General features: G+C 40.1%; 1 protein-coding gene across 1 annotated transcript in view; it reads left to right on the top strand.

Moving 5' to 3' along the window:
• Positions 1 to 10,635: 10,635 nt before the first annotated feature.
• Positions 10,636 to 19,692, top strand: part of PECAM1 (platelet and endothelial cell adhesion molecule 1) — a 33,445-nt gene continuing 24,388 nt past the window's right edge. The window contains exons 1-7 of the mRNA XM_009484002.2: positions 10,636 to 10,669; positions 10,810 to 10,836; positions 12,673 to 12,966; positions 13,917 to 14,216; positions 14,302 to 14,571; positions 14,962 to 15,222; positions 16,222 to 16,503. Of these exons, the coding sequence (XP_009482277.2) occupies positions 10,636 to 10,669; positions 10,810 to 10,836; positions 12,673 to 12,966; positions 13,917 to 14,216; positions 14,302 to 14,571; positions 14,962 to 15,222; positions 16,222 to 16,503 (1,468 nt within the window). The remainder of the gene's footprint in view (positions 10,670 to 10,809; positions 10,837 to 12,672; positions 12,967 to 13,916; positions 14,217 to 14,301; positions 14,572 to 14,961; positions 15,223 to 16,221; positions 16,504 to 19,692) is intronic.

Here is a 19,692-nt window from a genome sequence, read left to right as displayed (position 1 = left end):
TCTTTTGAGGAGTGGCTCTAGGGGTTGAGGAAGTCCTAAATATGGAAACAGTGCTGATCTTCAGTGACGTCTGTGTAAAGACTTTTGTCATATCCCACTTGCATTTAGCCTATGGCAGACAGAGCATTGGGAGAAGAAAAAGCTGTGGAGTGAGGAACAGCAGTTTGGCATATAACTAAATGTTACATACGGTTGTTCTAAGATGTAGCTGACATAATCAAGAGAGCTGTATGGTAGAAGCGTGCTGCCATGCAGTATACAAGACTATATTTCTAGCACTGTTCTCATAAGGGAATGAGATCACTGATTCATATCAAACAGTCACACATTTGCTAGAGATAATGTATATAGCTAAGGCAGTATGTGGTACTGGGTTTTTTAGCAGCAATGTAATTAAAAAAAAATTGTCCAAAAAAAAATCAAATATATAGAAGTTTCAAGATGCTAATAAATATTTATAGCTAGCCAGCTTGTTAGAGAAATATTTTGGTCAAAATTCAAACACAAACTTCAGTTCAACACCACTGCAGAAACAAATTTGATGACTAATTTGATCACCTAATCAGTAATACAAAGCTACATAATTACACATAAAGTAGATGTTCTTTATTTGTCATCCTCTGGGCAAAGTAAATGTAATCCTTATAATCCTAATATAAAATCCTATATAATTTATATAATCCTAATATAAATCCTAAACCTTGCCCTATACATGGGCAAGGCCTTCTGAAGAACTCTAGGCCCTGCTGTACATGAAGAAGTAACTACCTATACAGAGAATGCCTTAGAAGTGTTTTTGTGATCCTTGTCTTAGTCCTTCGTCTCCAGTTTCTGAAGGTAATGGGACAAGGGCCTGCAGTCTGCCCTCCTGTGTAACACAAAATCCCTCCCAAAGCCTGGTCGCTCACAGCACGCAAAGTTTCCTCACAGAATTCTGTGTGCAACTTCCTTCCTCCTGGTTGTTTTTGTTTGTTTGTTTGCTTAATTTCTTCTAAAATCCTCCACCCTCCCCTCACTAAAGTTTCTTATGTGGAAATGCTGACAACAAACCATAAGCCTAGAATATTTTTTTTTGCAGCTGGCACGTGTAAAAACGCAGCTGTCGGGAGAAGAACTGGGAGCGTTTCCGCATTTTCCTGTTGTGCGAGCCCGTTCTTTGTCAGAAAACCGCCAAAACCCAAGCCCTTACGCGGCTCGCAGCCCGGTGCCGAGGAGCGGCGTCCCCAGCGCTGCGGAGGAGCGCGGTGCCTCGGCCCCCGGGCAGGGGGAGGGGGCGGCGGCCCGCGGCAGCCGCCGGACGCCTCTTGCGGGCTGTGGCGCGGAGCCCGCCCGCCGCCGCCCGCCGCCTCTCCCCGCCGGCGGTTCCGCTGTCGTTGCGGCGTTCCGCGGGCGGTGAGGGGGCCGGGGCCGCGCTCCCTTCCCCTGAGCGGCGGGCGGGGCTGCGGCGGGCAGCCGGCTGCCTCACAGGCGGCTGAGGGCGGGCCGCGGGGGGCGGGGCCGCGCTCCCTTCCCCTGAGCGACGGGCAGCCGGCTGCCTCACAGGCGGCTGAGGGCGGGTCGCGGGGAGCGCTCAGGGCCGGCGGGGTCCGGCTGCTCCCGGGCTGTGGAGCCGCTGAGGGCCGGCGGGGTCCGGTTGCTCCCGGGCTGTGGAGCCGCTGAGGGCCGGCGGGGTCCGGCTGCTCCCGGGCTGTGGAGCCGCTGAGGGCCGGCGGGGTCCGGCTGCTCCCGGGCTGTGGAGCCGCTGAGGGCCGGCGGGGTCCGGCTGCTCCCGGGCTGTGGAGCCGCTGAGGGCCGGCGGGCGCTGCTCACCGGAACCGAGCCCGGTACCTTTTCTGAGAAGCCGATTAATTCTCTGTGTGTGTAATGGCGAATAGCTATTACGAGCAGTGGATCTGTCTGTACCTTTTAAAAAAAGAGAAGTTGTCCCCAGGCCCTCTCATGTGCAGCGGCTTTCGATGGTGCGCAGAGGCTGTGGTTGGTTCCCTCCGGATGTGTGGCCTGGGTATCTAGGGGAGACAAGTGCTGGCTCAAAGCACGGGTTTCTGTTTGGGAAGCGAGGAGAGCTCTTCCAGAACTGTTTGTGCCTTTCTCAGCTGGTTCCGACTCTGCCAAGCAACCCCGCTCCCGCTCTTCCCTTGGGTGGAGGCCCTGTAGTTCAGTGCATCCGTGTCTTCAACGTTTGGTTTGGGTTTGGGTTTGGGTTGGGTTTGGTTTGGTTTCCTTTAAATTTGGGTTTAGGGGCTGAAATAGGAGGTAATATGTTTTCTTTGACACATCCCATCCATGTCAACTATACATGTAGGATTGTGGGGAAGAACTGCGTTTCACTTAATTGTCCAATACTTGCACCTAGCTGTTTCATGCTCAAATACCTGTTTACTTTTCAACTTTTATAATTGCTTTGGAGAGCACTGACAGAGACACTTCCTATGAAAAAAAGATATTTGAACCATTATGATAGGATGTGGTAGCTGAGGCTTACTGATGAAGTTTATATACAAGCCAGGCTGCAGTTGCTCGATTACCACTAGGGGAATAATAATATGTTAGAAAATGAGACTTTAGGTGAAGTTCATAACATAAATGATCAAGTTAAGTTGATATAAAGAAGCTTCCAGAAAAATTTACTTGACTGCTCTGTTCTACAGGGCAAGGAAGGGCTGGATGTACTAGAATTTTGTTAAAGCATAATCCAATGGACTGTGTGTACTCATGGGAGTTGTGGGTGCCAGTGATGCCTTAGTAGTCTCAAGTGCTACTCTTAGCATAACGCTTTTAGTTTCTGCTAGTTTATGTGAATATAATTGTGATGAGTGTTCAACAGATCTGAAGGTGGATAGCATCTTTATGGCAGCTTTGTAAAAGGCTTTAAGACAGTATTTTTCTACAACATGTGCTGGAAGTGTCCCAAAATCAAGAGAATGAGCTTCATTAAATCCTGTAGTATTACTCTGAGACAGAGTGTTACTGTCTTATTTTGCCCTTCAGCAAGGAGAACAGCATCCATATTTTCCATATGGCATCCAGTTGGCCATATTGTCAATGTGAAAGAGGGGAAAAAAGGCAAAATTAGCCCTTGGCATTACCTTTCTGTGAGGTTTTGAATAGAGTTTAACTTTGAATACTAAGTAGTTCGTTAGTCTCTCAAAGAGTGTCCTGAATAGTAGTAAATGAAGTATACTTCCATGTTGATTGTTTTTCTGGCAGACTTGGCTGTTGACTTTGGACTAATATGATGTTGATTTATTCAGCATGTATATGTAGAGTTTTATAGCATCAGTGAGATATTGTGCAAGCTTGGAGTTCTCTTTTTATTAGATTTACAAATTTCCTACCTGGAATTAATGTGGTTGTACATGTAAGAAGAACTGAATAAGATTAATGAAGACTAATGAACAGAAGTCATCCAGCCAAAACAAGGAAGTTAAAAAGTCTGAAAGGGAGATGTGTATCACTTGGTGCTGTGACAATATTCTGCCTCAAGCAAGCAGGTGGAAGAGAATAAAAGCCAAACTGAGCTTTCATTCACTAGGTCAATTCTTTGACTTGAGAATGAAAATAGTACAAGATAGCATTCTGTAGTAAGGCTGTGAAGGCTTCACACTGTATCTGTCCTGTCGTAGGCTTCCAGGGAAAGTTGTGTGTTTCAGCAGAATTATAAAATTTATTCCTAGTCCCAGTTTCTCATCCTGAGAAGTCCTCCATTCTGGAAGAGCATCTGCTACAGTAGACGTCTGCAGAAGGTTTGCTAGAAATCACCATACACTGACAGTTATATCTGGTGATGAATTAAATTAAGCGCTTCTGTTTTGTCTGCAGAAAGGTTTTACTGATATAGCTGGATCATCACAGAATACCGTATTTTTATACGCCTACTCAAAATGGCTGTGGTGGCAAGTCTGCTGTTTATTTTAACTACTTGGTATTTGATTGTGAGAAGATTGTTTTTCTAGAGGATGAGTAAGAGTAGAAGAGGAAAGGATCTCTTCTGTATACATATTTAAGATATCTTTAAATTTCTTGCAGTGATACTCAGGTTCTGAATGAGAATTTTAATGTAGTGAATGGTTTTCAATGAACTGCAAATTGCAAAGAACAGGTCAGCAGGTGAAAGGAACTTTTGGGTACCCAATTTGATTAACCTAGCAGCTCCCAAATACCCCAAAGAGGAAATATTTTTAAATGGTATGTCTTCCCTCTGACCCCTCCCCCGCTCCTGCCCTGAAAAGGAAAAAGAAAGAAAAAATTTGGATGAGACACCGCAAACTGGGGTTACTAATGCATTTCTTCTGGGATGAATTCTGACATCACTGTCTGAAAAGCGTTACAGACAAATGTGTTCAGGAATTGCTGTAAGACTACTATAGGTTGAAAAATACAGAGTACTCTCTTAATCATCCTTCTTTACAAACTCATAGATGTGATTTTAACTTTTCTCTGCTTCCTATCCTCTGGGGTTTTTTTTGTTTTGTTTTTTTTAATTTGAATACTTAACATACTGAATGAAAAAAAGTGTTAAGAAAGAAACACACCTGTCAGGACTATGTCTGCTTTTCAGCCCTTTCAAACTTCTGTTTGCGTACTCTGAGGAGTATCTGCCCCTTTGTGCATCCTAACCACAAGTTAGATGAGTAGCAGCAATGGCTGTGTGTGGACATCTGCTGTGGGTCAGGAAGCAGATAAATTCTTCCTCTTGGTTTGTGTAAAGTCTGCTGAAAGATTTTCTGTCTACTTGCATCAGCTTGTTGAGTGGCTACCAACTGAACTCTACTTATGAAACTGATGTGGAATAATGCTTGGAGAATCATCAAGCAATACAAAAACAATGGGAATGTACAAGAAGGAAAAATATTTCCAGAATTAATTCCCTCTCCAGCAAGAAAGTTCGGACCTTTTCTCTGGCACTGTCCATACTCTGCAATGAATATTATTGCAGAGCTCAAGGCTGCTTTTCTGCTGCATCCAGAAATGCTGGCTGTTAAGCAAAACAAGTGCAAATTCTGGTATGTTGCCAGATAAACGCACTGTGCGATAGTCACACAGACTGTAATGTCTGTTTCTAAACTGAGGAACTTGTTAACCCAGTAGAAGACAGCAGTTAAAAATGTCCTCAAGGTGTAGAATCGGTTACTTACGCACACTAATGGAACAGAGAAAGTTTGAGAGGTGGTATCAGAGACCACAATCATAATGTAAACCGACAAATAGTTTTCACACCTCTGAAAGAAGGAATTTCTCTCCTTTTGTCTGAATGAATTTCTATGGTACATGGAAGTGTGTGCTACGTGAAATACAAGTCAAGACTTCAGATTCCTAGGGTTTTTTTTTCAGCGTGACACCGTATCAGTAAGGAAGCGTAAAGCCAAATAGTAATAATTAGCTCCTGTTGTACTAAAAAGAAAAATTTCAGTGTGAAAGCCTCAGTGATATTCTCTCATTATCAGCTTCCTGGTCGTTTCAGTTACTTTTCCAGATTTAATTTATATTGCCATTAGGAAGAGGGGTTGGATATCAGTAATCGCAGGTTTCGTGGCCAGAGAAGTGAGGGAACCAGTGCGCTTCGCTGTAGTGGTCTTCTCCCAGTAGATGGTGCCATTGTGAAATGCAATTTATTCCGAGAAGCACAAATTTTCGGCAATATAGAGTTTCTGTAAATTGTAGAACTTCTAGACTTCTGAAAAAAACAATGTTAATTTCTTTAAGGTTCTTTGTAAATATTCAAATCCAGGGATGAAATTAATTTTTTATTCTTCTCTAGGGAGCTATAAAGAGACACTTTTAAAATAAAGACAAATGATGCAAATGTCTCACATTCACAAGAAGACAATATACCCCGAAAATAGATGTAGAAAAAACTCAGTTCATTGCCAGTTCACCAGGGATTTGTCTAGACTTGTGAAAACAGCAACATTTATTATAATTCTATTATTTATGAGTATACTGACACAGGTGATAATTAAGCAAAATAGTTCAGATTTGTAAGGAACCAAAATGATTAAACAATTACACACGTCAGGGATTGGGGGGTTAGAAATCAGAGCTGCTTTTTCTATTCTTGATTTAGTTACTAGAAAGCTTGTGTTGCCTTCATTATAGATGGACACAGATCTCTGAATTTTTATAAATTTTTAAATAAGATTTAGAAAATCCCAAATACTTGTAGATACACCTCTATAGCAATGAACTGTTTTTAAAGTCAGTGAACTTACACAAATGTGGAGCCTCCATTATCAGGGACAAGATTTGATGACCCCAGAATGTTGTGTTAAGAGAAATGTTTTGTCAGTAAATCAGTGAGATAGAACTTGAAGGCAACACATGTAGAGACTTCATCTTTTCTGAAGAAAGTGAAACTCTCATTGGGAATGGGCATTTGACGCCAGGAGGCAAAGTTTAGGGGCCCCAGAAGATTCGCTGGAATCAGCATGTGCTCTGCGAGGAAGTAAAATGTCAGTCCTAGAGATCGGCACTGCGGTGTGCTCTTTATTGTCATGCCAGCCAGCTGGAGAGCGAATGAAAACAAACAGCTGAAATGTGGTGTGAACTCCTAGCTTCCTTTCCTGTCATAAGGGACTGGCTGAAAACATTGTATTTGCAGAGGGAAAAATTTGAAAATCTTATTCAGCATTTTGCCCTTAGTTAGGAAAATAGGCTTTGCCTCTGATTTTAGGCAAAGCTCTGTTCAGATGACAGAGCTGATGGTTTTTAAGAAATGTCATATGTGAGCAAGTAGCAGGGGACTCAGGCAGCAGAAACAGGGATCATGAATTCCCAGATGAGCACAGCTTTAATGTTTAAGGGTCCGATTCATTGGGCAGTAGATTAACTGTAATGATTCCCATAGGTTTCAAAGCGTATTGCATCAGATTATAATGACTATTCTGCCTGCTTCAGAAGGTGCATTGTGTTTTTGAGGGCATTCCTGCTTTTCCCAGGAATGTAATAGGGACTGAATAGAGTTCTTTGTATGATGTATGTTAGAATAACTTTGTCTGACCTTATATATTTCAGAAAACCGTATCTTGAGAGATTACAATAAGATGACCGTTAGGAAAATATGCAGCTGTATTCCTGGCACAGGTACTTTTAAGTTTAAATTCTTTAAGTCAACCTGACTTCCAGTTTAACAATGGAAAGTGGTCTCAAGCCATTCTTTTGTGTTTGAAATGCTTTTCTCCCAAGTTTCATGATATTTTGGCTTAAATTCCTGTAATTGAATTTACTTCTTCGATTTTGGTCAACACCAGCTAGATTTTCCTCTCCAGGGCAATGTTGAGGACTTATCAAGAATACAACGGTCTAATCACCCTGTGAGATCTTATGGAACATCCTTCACTTGGGAGTGACATATCACAACAGCCTCAGGTTTTGGCACCATTAAACCTTGCTCTTGACCTAGTTCATCTTAAAAGCTGGCCTTTCCACCGTCAGCCTGAAACTAGCTGGGTTCTGAACTCAACCATATTGGCTCACTCTGAAGGATATTGGCCCACACTCACTTTCTCCTTCCCTTGCTGTGGCTAAGAGGAGAGCCTTTGTCACCCGTGGGAAAGACTGGTGTGGTTTTGCTGAGCTTTGTGTGTCCTGCTGAATTCGTTTATGGGGAAGGGGGGAAGGGGGGAAGGGGGAAATCTCCTTCCTTCCTAGTTTTTGTTGTCGATAGTAAAAGTTGATCTACCTTTGTTCTCCACCTGCCATATGTCCTCCTCCTCTTTTCCTTTACCTGGCTCTGGAGACCATTGTTGGCAACCAGCCAAACCATCAGCCTTTTGTTGGTGGTGTATTTGAAACAGACTGGATTAAGGAGAACAAATACTATTGCTAGTTAACCAGCTTACTTCTTAGTCATTAATTGCTATGACTATTGTGCCATTCTGTCCTCCCTCCCTGCAAAACAGCTAGATAGATGCTTGTTCATATTGCCAATACATTGTTGAACAGATGAGTGTTTCCCTCCTGTTTCCTTTTGCAAAATACCATGCTTATATGTGTAATACAAGCATTAAAGTACACTTAGAGCTTTAAACGATTGTTTTGGGAGGAAAAAATGCAGTTTTCATTGACCCCAGGAGGAAAAAAAAAAGGGGTTCATACAAACAGTGAAGCTTCTGAGAACTGTATGTCTCATTTATAGACTTCTGTGAATGTATTTAGTATTGTTTTAGTGTTTTAAATGCAGTGTTTTAACAAGGCTGGAAAACGTTGCTGGAAGTAAAGGAAAGCATTGACTCTGTCTACAGAGGGAAGAAACTAAGGGATTAAGAGTTGAGCACTCAGTTTTCAAGAATAACTAAATCACTGCTTAGAGAGTTCTGGGACACACAACATGAGAAACACTTTTGAAGGGCATGATGTCAACTCACTTTATCAAGCCTATAGACTGAGTCAGTGTTAGGGCTCAAGTGGAATGACTTAAGTCTAACTTAAAAGTGGATGGATAAACCAAGAAAGGAATATCCTGAACAACTGAAAGATACTGTCTTGGTTTCGGCTGGGATAGAGTTAATTTTCTTCCTAGTAGCTGGCATAGTGCTGTGTTTTGGGTTTAGTATGAGAATAAGCTGATAACACACTGATGGTTTAGTTGTTGCTAAGTACTGCTTACGCTAGTCAAGGACTTCTCAGCTTCTCATGCTCTGCCAGGTGCACAAGAAACTGGGTGAGGGCATAGCCAGAACAGTTGATCCAAACAGGCCAAAGGGCTATTCCATGCCATATGACATCACGCCCAGTATAGAAACTGGGGGGGGAGTTGGCTTGGGGGCAGCAATCGCTGCTCAGGAACTGGCTGGGTATCAGTCAGCGGGTGGTGAGCAATTGCGTTGTGCATCACTTGATTTGTATATTACTATTATTACTATATTGTTATTATTATCATTACTATTTTACTTTATTTCAATCATTAAACTGTTCTTATCTCAACCCAGGAGCTTTCTCACTCTTACTCCTCCAATTCTCTTCCCCACCCCACCAGGGCAGGGGGAGTGGGTGAGCGGCTGCATGGTGCTTAGTTGCTGGCTGGGGTTAAACCATGACAGGTACTGAACATCGAATTCCTAAAAGTTACAGAGTGAATTTTTTCTGGAAAAATGAAATTGGTGCTTAAATTTGCCACTTCTGCATTGTCAGATTATTTAGGATTAAAAGCACATTCATACAAAAAATGATACTACCAAAGTAAGAAAAATAGGAGAGATAGGGACAAGACAGTATCTCTGTAATCCTCTTGCTTTCCTTGTTCTGCCCATCTCTCCCATCCCATCCCCATATCAAGAAACTCATCATGGTAATGAAATTTTGGATAATGATTACATTTTACTTTTATTCACAACTAGTCATCTTCAAAACAATTCCACCTAAATCAAAGCTGATGGCTACTGATTTACTTGTGTTTAGGCTTTCTTTAGGCTTTTTACTTTCTTTAGGCTTTTGTCCATAATCAGAAAATTACTTCCATTTTGTTAAAGGAAGTTGAGTAATTCAAGTGTTCCGAGTTTTCTATCAGTTCCTTACTGTATCTCAGCTAGACATTTACGCCAGTAGAAATGGAGGGAAAAATGCTTAAGTAGAATGTTTTGCAACTTTTCCTCCTCCTCTGATCACATTTGCTCAATTTCTGCTTTTAGTGTTTTGGATGCAGAAGTAATCATCCCTGATTTCAGGTTGGCTGTTATATTGTCAGGCTACTTACAGCACTGGAAAAAATTAAACACCACAGAAAAGGTCAGAAGATCTCTCAAGGATGCCTGAATTCAGTGTCAAGCCACTAGCAGATACAACTCTTGCTCCAGAGTATTCTCTATTTCAGATTGTGCCAGTGCTGCTTCAGATTTCTGCTGAGAATTGAAACTCCAACCAGTTCTTTTCTTGTGGGGTTTCAGTTTTATGATTGTGTACGTCTTGCACTGTCCTAACTACATAAAATAATATTTTGTGCCATTCCATGTTTTTTGATATATGGTGGTAGTATGAGAGGTCTGCCTACCAATATTCTAGTCTAACGCAACAGTAGCTATGGTTTCTGAGCTAATTTGAATTTATTGTGCACCCTACAGTAAAGCTGTTCTTTGCCACAGCAAAGATGAGAGACCTAGAAATGGAGGTAAAGGGGGAAAATGAAGAATTATGTACATGTATTCTCTGAAAGAGCTCTACATGCCAGGATGAAGGGAAATGTTTGCTCAAGAAACTGCTGTGGTCAAATAGCGAGTGTAATTTGTGTTCGTAAATGGTTAATCGTGACTTAAAAATACACGTATTGACAGGAACTGCAGGATAAATGTCATTGGAACTTCTTGTTTTTTTAATACACCTTAAGAAATTAAACAAAGCAAATGCATTTGGTGGCGCCCTCAGGAAAAGTCCAGTCACTTCCTGAACAGTAATCTGCCTGTGAGCAGCAGATAGATTCTCATTGTTTGCCATTTCCAGTTTCCAGTAATGGGAACGATTACTTGATCTAGCCAGTTTCTGTTGAAGATCTGGGAAAACTTACAGATTTTAATGGCAAAATTTTATCTGTTTCCATAAAACAACAACATAAAAAACCAACCTGTTTTTGGTACCTGGAGGCATCACCTCTGATGATGAATATTGTTTTATTTTGGAATTAAGTGTATGTTCTTCAGGAACGAGATGTATCTTGCTCTTCTGGTGATTTTCTTGCAGTGTAAGTTTGATGACTAAATATCTGGGTGGATACATGTGTTTCTGGTTTGTTTGGGGTTTGTTGGGGCTTCCTACTGTTTCCCATAGCTGTCTCTCAATCTGTAAGCTTTGAAAATAACATTTATTTTCATTTTTTTCCAGGTTCAGAACTTTACGCTCAGGGGAGAGGTAGGTAATGATAGGTTTTCTTCACATACAAATTTAAAATAAGTAATTTAACTAATTCCTCAGTTGTTGGTGTGCATCCATAACAGACTGTATCTGGATTTGCTGCACTATAGCTCGGTATGAAATTTGGCCATGTAAAAAAAAAAAAAAAAGTATTACTTGGTGGTGTTTCTTGTGTGTTTAAATGAGATATGTGCTGCTTATACTTTCATAAATGTTTTCGTGAAATCTTTCCTAGAGTAATTTGCTTTACTGAGGCATACAGCAGAAGAGACGGGAGAGGAAATTTAATTACTAGCGTTTTGTTTTGGTCTTTAAAAAACCCTCTCATGCCCACAGGCAAGGAGGTAGAATAAAATTATAGAATATAAGTTAAGGGCACTCTCTCTTGCTCTTTTTCTTGCACAAGAAAAGATCATGTCTGAGCAGAGTACAGAACTTGTGTTCTGAAAGGAATGCGTTTACTACTTTTTATGTTATCATCTTGCTGACTTCCAGCACATATGCTCTGCATAATCCCTTTTTTCCGTCACTAGGGAGAAATGTTTGCTTCTTGTGATCATGTAGTCTGTTCATGTGCAAAAAAATTTACAATTTTTGCATTGGTTTTATGCCCAAAACTCTTTCTAGCAAGGACAATTTATAAATAGCTGGTAAGTGTGCATGGCAAGGGACTTCTTTAGATGCAGGAAAGTTTTCCTGTTCTAGTAGCAAATTTCTAATACAAATCCTGACCAAAATGGGCATACCCAGAATCTGTAAGTTCTAAAGGAAGGGAAAGTGAACAAACTCATAAATCTTTCCCTATACTTGTTCATCTAGCTGTGTGAATGAAAATATTAATTATACCAGGTTTCTAATAATTATAAATTATTTATCATTGCTGTGGTTATAAACACAGAAGCACTACATATATAAAAATGCTATTATAAACTTTACTTCTTAAAGTGCTTATCAATTTTTAATTTTTTTAAATAGGAATATTGCATTCAGTGTATTTTTTCCAGGACTAACATATCTAAATTCTAAATTAACTGAAAGCATTGCTTCTGCATATGATTCTGTATTTGAATAGTATGATTGCTAAGGACGCTTGAGAGTATGGTTGCTGGACTGCCAATAAGGTAAAGTTAGGCATGTACATGTTTGCTTGCAGAACTTGAACCCAAATATATTCTGTTACACTCTAATTATCCTAAACTAGAGAATTAAGATTATCCCAAGTTTGTGAGTTACATGTTTAAAGTGTAATTTGCTGAATGACATAACCCTAACCTTACTTTCAGATAAGAAATACTGGGATAACTCCAGGGATTTCTGCTAATTGGGGATGAATTGGCTTGGGGTTTAATACAACTCTAAGCAGGGTTTCACTGTCATTTTTCAGTTTATTCAGACAAGTATAAATACAAAATTTTGTTCACCTCAGATCTCCTGCCAGTTAGAGTTGAAGACAACAAACCATGAGAAATAAGGAAAATCAAGAAGTAGCTGCAAACCTATTCCAGTGTCCTCTGTGTCTTCTGGGGAATTTAGTAGATTTGGCCATGAGCATGGCCAAAGCAATGATTTTCTCAGTCCCCCAAGGCAAAGACTGAGCAGATGGACAGTGTGTGCTGTGACACTCAGTAGTTGCCACTAGTATATCTGTGGAAGGTAAAGTTGCTACCATTGTCAACATCTGTGAGATCTGACCAGAAGAATTATAACACCTGCTATTAGGGTACAATGAATCAATTTTTGTGAATAAAATGTAGCAGCTTGAGATAACAGCTTTATATTGGACTAACTGAAAATAAATAGAACTCTTTTTTTTTTTTATTTTTTCCCCTCAAGTTTTTACTTTCAACACAGTTGAAATCAAGGTTCAGCCATCTGTCAAAGTAAAGAATGGAGCTCCTATGTCAATTGTCTGCCGTGCTGATATTAGCAAAAGTACCGATTTCCAGCTGAAGCATAATTTTACAATTTTTAAGGATGGCAAGCTTGTGTTCATGACTGTGTCAGACAAAGAAGATGCACAATATGAAATATCTGTGGCTAGATCTTCAGATACAGGAGACTATGAATGTACTGTGGAAGCAGGCGGAAAGACAAAATCGAGTAACTCCGTACATGTTTGGGTAACAGGTGCGTACTCCTTCAAACACGACAGTTTTCTAAGATACAAAAAGAGAACAGCTTTCCAGGGGTAGTAATAATAGTCAGTGCTAAATAGGATATCTTGCAAAGTGTTTTTTAGCCATAGACGTCACAGTACTTTGCAAGAGTTTAGTACTAAATCCTAATGTTAAGGCACAGAAATTAAATCATGATCCAAGGCTACAGAGGAGATAGGTGATAGTCAGGAATACAATCTGTGCCTCCTGTGCCACCATCCCCTCTGTCCTGAGCCTCTGTTCCCTAGACCAGAGAAAGTATTATTTGTGAAAGCTTGTGTCTGTAGATCATAAACATGATGGGGGGTGGGTAGATTACTGGAAAAGCTGGAAATAATGTATAGAGATTCTCACCTTGTGACAGCCAAAGCTAGTATCAACTGTGGACTACTTTTGTAGACAATATTGTATCAGCCTTGTTCTTTCATCTCTTACGAGAACAGGGGCTACCTCCATCTATACTCTTTCTAGCCATGTGTTCTTGAGTGCAAGTGACATTTTTCCCCTTGGAAAGAACTCGTTCAGCATTAAATAGTTACAGGGTTCTGCAGGGCCTGTAATTTTTTCTTCAGAGGCCTGCACCTCTAGGTACAGAAGTTGGGATGGCATTTAGTTTCTTCGCTTGCTCGTTTCTGAGTGGCTATAGGAAACACTGAGGAGGAAGTGGTCTTACCTTCAGAACAGCAAGTTTCATACTTCACACATTGCATCAAGATTGTATTACCCTCTCGAGGGATATTTTGTTCTTCTGAAGGTGCCTTGGCATGCATCCACACATCAAAGGAACTGTCTTCAAAAGCTCAGTTCTTGCAAATTATTTGCATCTGTTCATTAGCATAAGTCACTACCATAGTTATCAAAGATAGTGTTTATTTTAGGATTACACAATGTTCTGTTTCTTTTCTTGTCTTCTGTTCTAAGGAATGACCAAGCCAATCCTGACTGCTGAGAAAAAAGAAGTTTTAGAGGGTGAGGTTGTGAAATTACGTTGTGAAATGCCAGAAGAAGTACCTCCTTTACATTTCTTTTTCCGGAAGATAAAGATGAATTCAACGCCTAAGCAAAAACATGTATTTGAACCACACAGAAATTCTTCTGTAGTGGAATTTTCTGTTGAAGAGGGAGATAATATTTTACAATTTGATTGCTTTGGTAAGAGAAATGTAAAATTTGAATTTGAAAGTTCAGAACCCAGCAACAAAACACTTGTTACCGTCAGGGGTAAGTTGCTTAGCTGTTCTTTTTACATTTCTTTGCTTGCTATATTAAAAAGTTGGGTCATGAGTTTATATGTATTCTCTTGCAGAACCATTTATAAAGCCTACTCTGAATGCCAAGCCCTCAAGTAATGTTACAGAAGGAGACAGAATACAGTTTGAATGCTCAACTGTGGTAGCCCGAATGCGTGACATTGAAATCATACTCCAGAAAAACAAAACAATACTGAAGAGTGTACGAGATGAGAAACTTTTGAAGTACTCTGCAGTAGCTACTCTAGCGGACAGTGGTGAATACCTGTGTAAGGTGGAGCAAGGGAGAGCATCTAAAACCACCAAAATGAATGTTGTTGTGTCAGGTAACACCTCTGTTCACCTTAGATTTTACTCAATGGATTAATATTTAAATTTAAATTTGGCAGAACTCAAGATCCAAGTGTAAACTCCAGATCCAAGTGTAAATTTTCCCTAAGTTAAAGGCTATTTAGATTTAGATTTAGGTTTCTGAATTTTGCCTGCCAATACTTTCCAACTAAAACAGTGCTTTCAAATAACCCGTATGAGAATTGGTTTCAAGTGATTGCTAAGTTTCTGTTTTCCCTGAAAATATTATTATATTGAAATAACACGATTGTTTTTTTCCCTGATTGTAAACTTTCAGTATGTCCTTCATTCTGTATACTTTGAGATAGATGGTCATATTCTTTTAGGCTCAATATGAATTAATTCGTTCTCTTTTTATCTTGCAGAGTTATTCCCCAAGCCAATATTGGCTGCTTCTATGAGTAACCTGGATGAAAATAAAGAATTAATTCTGAATTGCAGCATTAATGGTTTTCGGAAAGCTAACTTCTCTATATTACGGAAAAATTCAAATGGAGTCATCTTGTTGAAAAATTCTAGAAACTTCACAAAGAGAGTTAATGTGAATGATACTGGATCCTATATCTGTACAGCTGAAGTAAAAGGAATAGTCAAGGAGAGCAAACCTGTAAGGATAAATGTTTATGGTGAGTTGATACAGAGGCCTAGAACCCAATGGTGGGGGTGGGCAATCAAAACTGTAAGCTCATGAATAAACACATCTCTTTACAGAATCAGTCTCTAGTCCATGAACTAGCAGGGTGTCTATTAGTTCTTGCCATATTAATTTCTGTGAAATGTGCTTGTCATCTTTAGCTGTAGAGGATTTGGCCTACCATGATGTAATCAAGTCTGACTTTTCCAGGGCTGGCCCTAGGAGAAGGGAGCTAGCATGTCTTCCTTCTGTTCCCTTGATTCTGCTAGGTGCCAAATAAACTCTCATTCATTACCATTTGCAGGAGCTGGGAATGTTCTGCGAACCTTTCACTCATCAGTTTGATCTGAAACTCTGTCACTGTCTGCTTTGAATCCCTTCCCCTGACCCTCCAGGCAGAAAGCCATGAGAGCCAGAGGTCATCTGGATAGCTCTACTCCAGAAAAGCCAATTTTTTTGCTATCAATACAACCCCCTCACCAGCACACTAATTATAAACACCCTAGTTTCCTCCCTGTCATGGAACAAGCACAGTCAGTTCTCAAGTCTGTAAAGAGGGATTAACTGGGTTGTGGCTCACTGTGCTGCAGAAACAGAGATCCCTGATTAGGTGCTGCAGAACCCCTCTCAGGTAATACATGCAATGGTACTTGCATATATTTTTGCTCTACAGACTTACTCCTTGGGTCAGAGCTAGTTCTGGAGTTTGGATGAACCACAGCTGTGTCACTGATCCTTTTTTTGTTTTCCTTTACATTCTCCTTGTATGCTATTTTATTCCAAGTCACATATGTTCTATTATCTATGTTTTTGTTTCGTTGAAGTCACTCCCTGCTTCCATTCTATCAACAAGGAAGAGCTTCCCAATATAGGCTGTGTGTGCAAACTAGCTAAATATTGTATATTTATATGTTTTCTATAAAATAATATTGTATCTTTTGGCCTTATGCAGTGTAATTTGCAAGAATTTTTTCTTTTATTCCCCTTTTAGCCCCAGTCTCCAAGCCAACTCTTTCCGTTGTCAGTGGTTTACCGGAGGTGGTGTTAGGGAAGCCTCTATGGTTAATCTGTCGTTCAGTGATGGGAACCCCGCCGATAACATTCACATTCTACAAAGGAAATGAAGTTAAGAAAATAGTAATTAATGACACATATGCTATGTTCTTGGATGAAAATGTTAGACAAAATGACAAAAGAGGATACAAATGTGATGCTAGGAATAATCACTCCAGTGGTATGAAAGCTAGCAATATTCTAAACATCACAGTAATAGGTAAGTCTGTTTAATTATTCTTCTTGTCTAATGTCATATTTTGATTTTTGAAACCGTAGCAGCAAATGATGGACTAAGCAAAATGGATGTGAAATGTTTACAAATTTTTGCTCACTTGAATTAAAAGTAGCTGGACATCTGTATCACAGCCTATTTGTCACTGAAGTAAAAATCCTGATAGTAATCCAAATCAAGTTAACTACAATTGAGTTTATTTTAATGTTAAAAACAGATCTGACTTGAAATCTTACAGAAGCTGTTTTAGTAAAATTAATGATTAAAAATTTCAGGACCAGATCCATTTTCTTCATGTCTGATTTTCGTAGGACTGGATTAAATGTATACCTAATGATACTGGAGTTAATCTATAATTTTACTCACTAAAATAATTGAGCTAGCTAGATTCCTGGTAGAAGATGTAAATCCGCACTTTTAAAAATCCCTCTAAATACCTCTGTTACTAGTTGCAGTTTTCAGAGGCACTGAGCATAAGTTCAGCACCAGAAGCTGCAGTTGCTAAGTAGCTCTGAAAGTCAATTATTATGCCTTATTAGCAACTAGGAGTTACTGTATATGAGCAAAGTCTTTGATCTACAAATATGTGTGAAGTAGAAAGGGAAAATTCCTCTGCCCATGAGGGAAGTTGATAATTGAAGCTTTAAAAAGATGAATTGGAAGTCCACAGAAGAAAGCATGACATCTGATATACGCTGGGAATCAGCAGTACTCCAAGCAGGGCAATGCAAGTGAAAAAGCTGTGATTTGCAAGTGTGCTGTTGGCAGATGAGAAACCGAAGCAAATAATAATTCTGTAGTAGGCCACATAAGACCAGTGTCAGAACTGGTAACTTGTAAAACATGTGCGTGTGGTTTTCCCTGTCATTATGTGTGTAAGAGAGCATCTTGTCTTGGTAGGGTTTTTTAACCAGTATACCGTGTTTCTGTAGATTTGTTTGGTGCACTCAGAGCAGATGGTAGTGAGGTTTCATATGACAGTTCCTGGTTTAGATCCTAGTGGTTCAAATGTTTGGCTCAAGAAAATTCTGTCATTGGTTTAGATATGTTCTGTCCCCATCACAAGCAGGTTCCTGTGTGCCCAAAGAACTTACTTGTTAACAATAGGTTTTGCTATAGGCCTTGAGGAAGTTTCTTGGATATCCTGTACCCAAGATATGGATGGTACCTTGAATTTAACTTGAAAATTTAAGATAAGTAGTTGTAGAGAACAGAGTAGCTGTTCAAGGAGGCATACTGAAGCCTTCTGTACTAGATGAAGGTCCCTAGCAGTTGCAGGCTTCATGTTGATAGTTAATGTCTTGTTGGGGTTCATCTTTAATAGTGAATGAGGTAAGCAGAAATAATAGTCTCATACGCAAGTGGAAATAAAGCATTGATTGTGGCTGCTGCTCCTGGAGAACCTGAGAATATTCTTAATCTACAGAAGGAACCAACTAATTGTAGGTATTGACCTTTTATTAAAGGAAATAATAATTTGCCTGTAACATCTTCAGAATGTTTGTCTGCTCAGTAGTCTCACCTCTACCTTACTTGGTTCAGAGTTGGTCAGTTTTGTCAGTCTGATGTCAAAAAATTTGACTATTTTGGTAGTGGTTCGGCAATATGTGGTGAAAGATAAGTAGAGCTGTGTATCCTATGCATGTTGTTGGCACCTATGTTGATATCAGTTGACCAGATAGTAACCGCATACAGCTGTTGGATAGAGCCCTTTGGGACTGTAAGGGAACTGGTGATGGTGGATCCACTTGTAGAGCCTTTTTAACCCATATCCTTGGCTCCTTGCTACTTTTCTTGAATGTATTAGCAGTATTTTAGATTTACCTAACCTGGTTACAGCAAAGTAGTCCAAGATGAGAGGAGAAGTCTATTCTTGACCTATTGAAAAGAAGAGAGAATCTCTCTCTACCAAGGAGTTTTCAGTTTTGTGTCCCGGCTTGAACCCAAATTCTGTTGGTTTTAATAAGATAAACTTGTGGTTAACAAGGCTGGTTTCTCTCTGAGTTTTGACATTGAGTTGTATATGACTAGAACAGATATATCCAGAATTGTTGCATTTCTTCTGAGTCAGTTGGATTATTGCACAGTTGAAGGACACACTCTGAGCCCCCAGACAGATCTTTTAAAACAATATTTGCATTTGCGTAGACTACAGAAGTAGGACTGCACCTTAAGTTCATCGGTTCCACTAGGATATGCTTTGCTAACACTAGAGAGAAGCTGAATGATAAAACTCTGAAGAGATTTATCCAGTGAGATTTAAAGTCAAGGTAATTTGAAATAACAAGCAACAAATAAACAAATACAAAGCATGATTTTAGTCCATTAACAAGTGGGTATTTCTTTGCTGGAACTAGTGTATCCCAGCTGTTGGAGCAGCGGTTCAGGATATATTGTGACACTGTTTGGAAGTTCTGAATAGAAAGTCACATTTTGGAGCCTGGTGAGCCAATCTTCTGCAGTCCACCACTCCTGAGGTGGTGGCTTTAAATTCTCTGTATTCTCTCCTGTCCTGGTTTCAGCTGGGATAGAGTTAATTTTCTTCCTAGTAGCTGGCATGGTGCTGTGTTTTGGATTTAGTATGAGAAGAATGTTGATAACACACTGATGGTTTAGTTGTTGCTAAGTAATGCTTACGCTAGTCAAGGACTTTTCAGCTTCCCATGCTCTGCCAGGTGCACAAGACGCTGGGAGGAGGCACAGCCAGGACAGTTGATCCAAACAGGCCAAAGGGCTATTCCATACCATGTGACGTCATGGGCAGTATAGAAACTGGGGGGAGTTGGCTGGGGGGTAGAGAACCGCTGCTCGGGAACTGGCTGGCATCAGTCAGCGGGTGATGAGCAGTTGCATTGTGCATCACTTGTTTTGTATATTCTTTTATCATTATTATTATTATTTCCTCTTCCTTTTCTGTCCTATTAAACTGTCTTTATCTCAACCCATGAATTTTACTTTTTCTGATTCTCTCCCCCATCCCACTGGGGAGCGGGGGGAGTGAGCAAACGGCTGTGTGGTGGTTAGCTGCCTGCCAGGTTAAACCACAACATATCCTTTCTGTCTGTACCAGATCTGAAAAAAGACTTACATTTTATAGAGCAATCCTCTCTATCATGGGATCACTTGTAATAACCCACATCTTATATCTAAATCTGCTTCCTGCTTCCTATCTAA

Source organism: Pelecanus crispus, chromosome 12 (genome assembly GCF_030463565.1).
Source record: "Pelecanus crispus isolate bPelCri1 chromosome 12, bPelCri1.pri, whole genome shotgun sequence".
NCBI lineage: Eukaryota > Metazoa > Chordata > Aves > Pelecaniformes > Pelecanidae > Pelecanus > Pelecanus crispus.
This window is presented reverse-complemented; position numbering and strand designations above follow the sequence as displayed.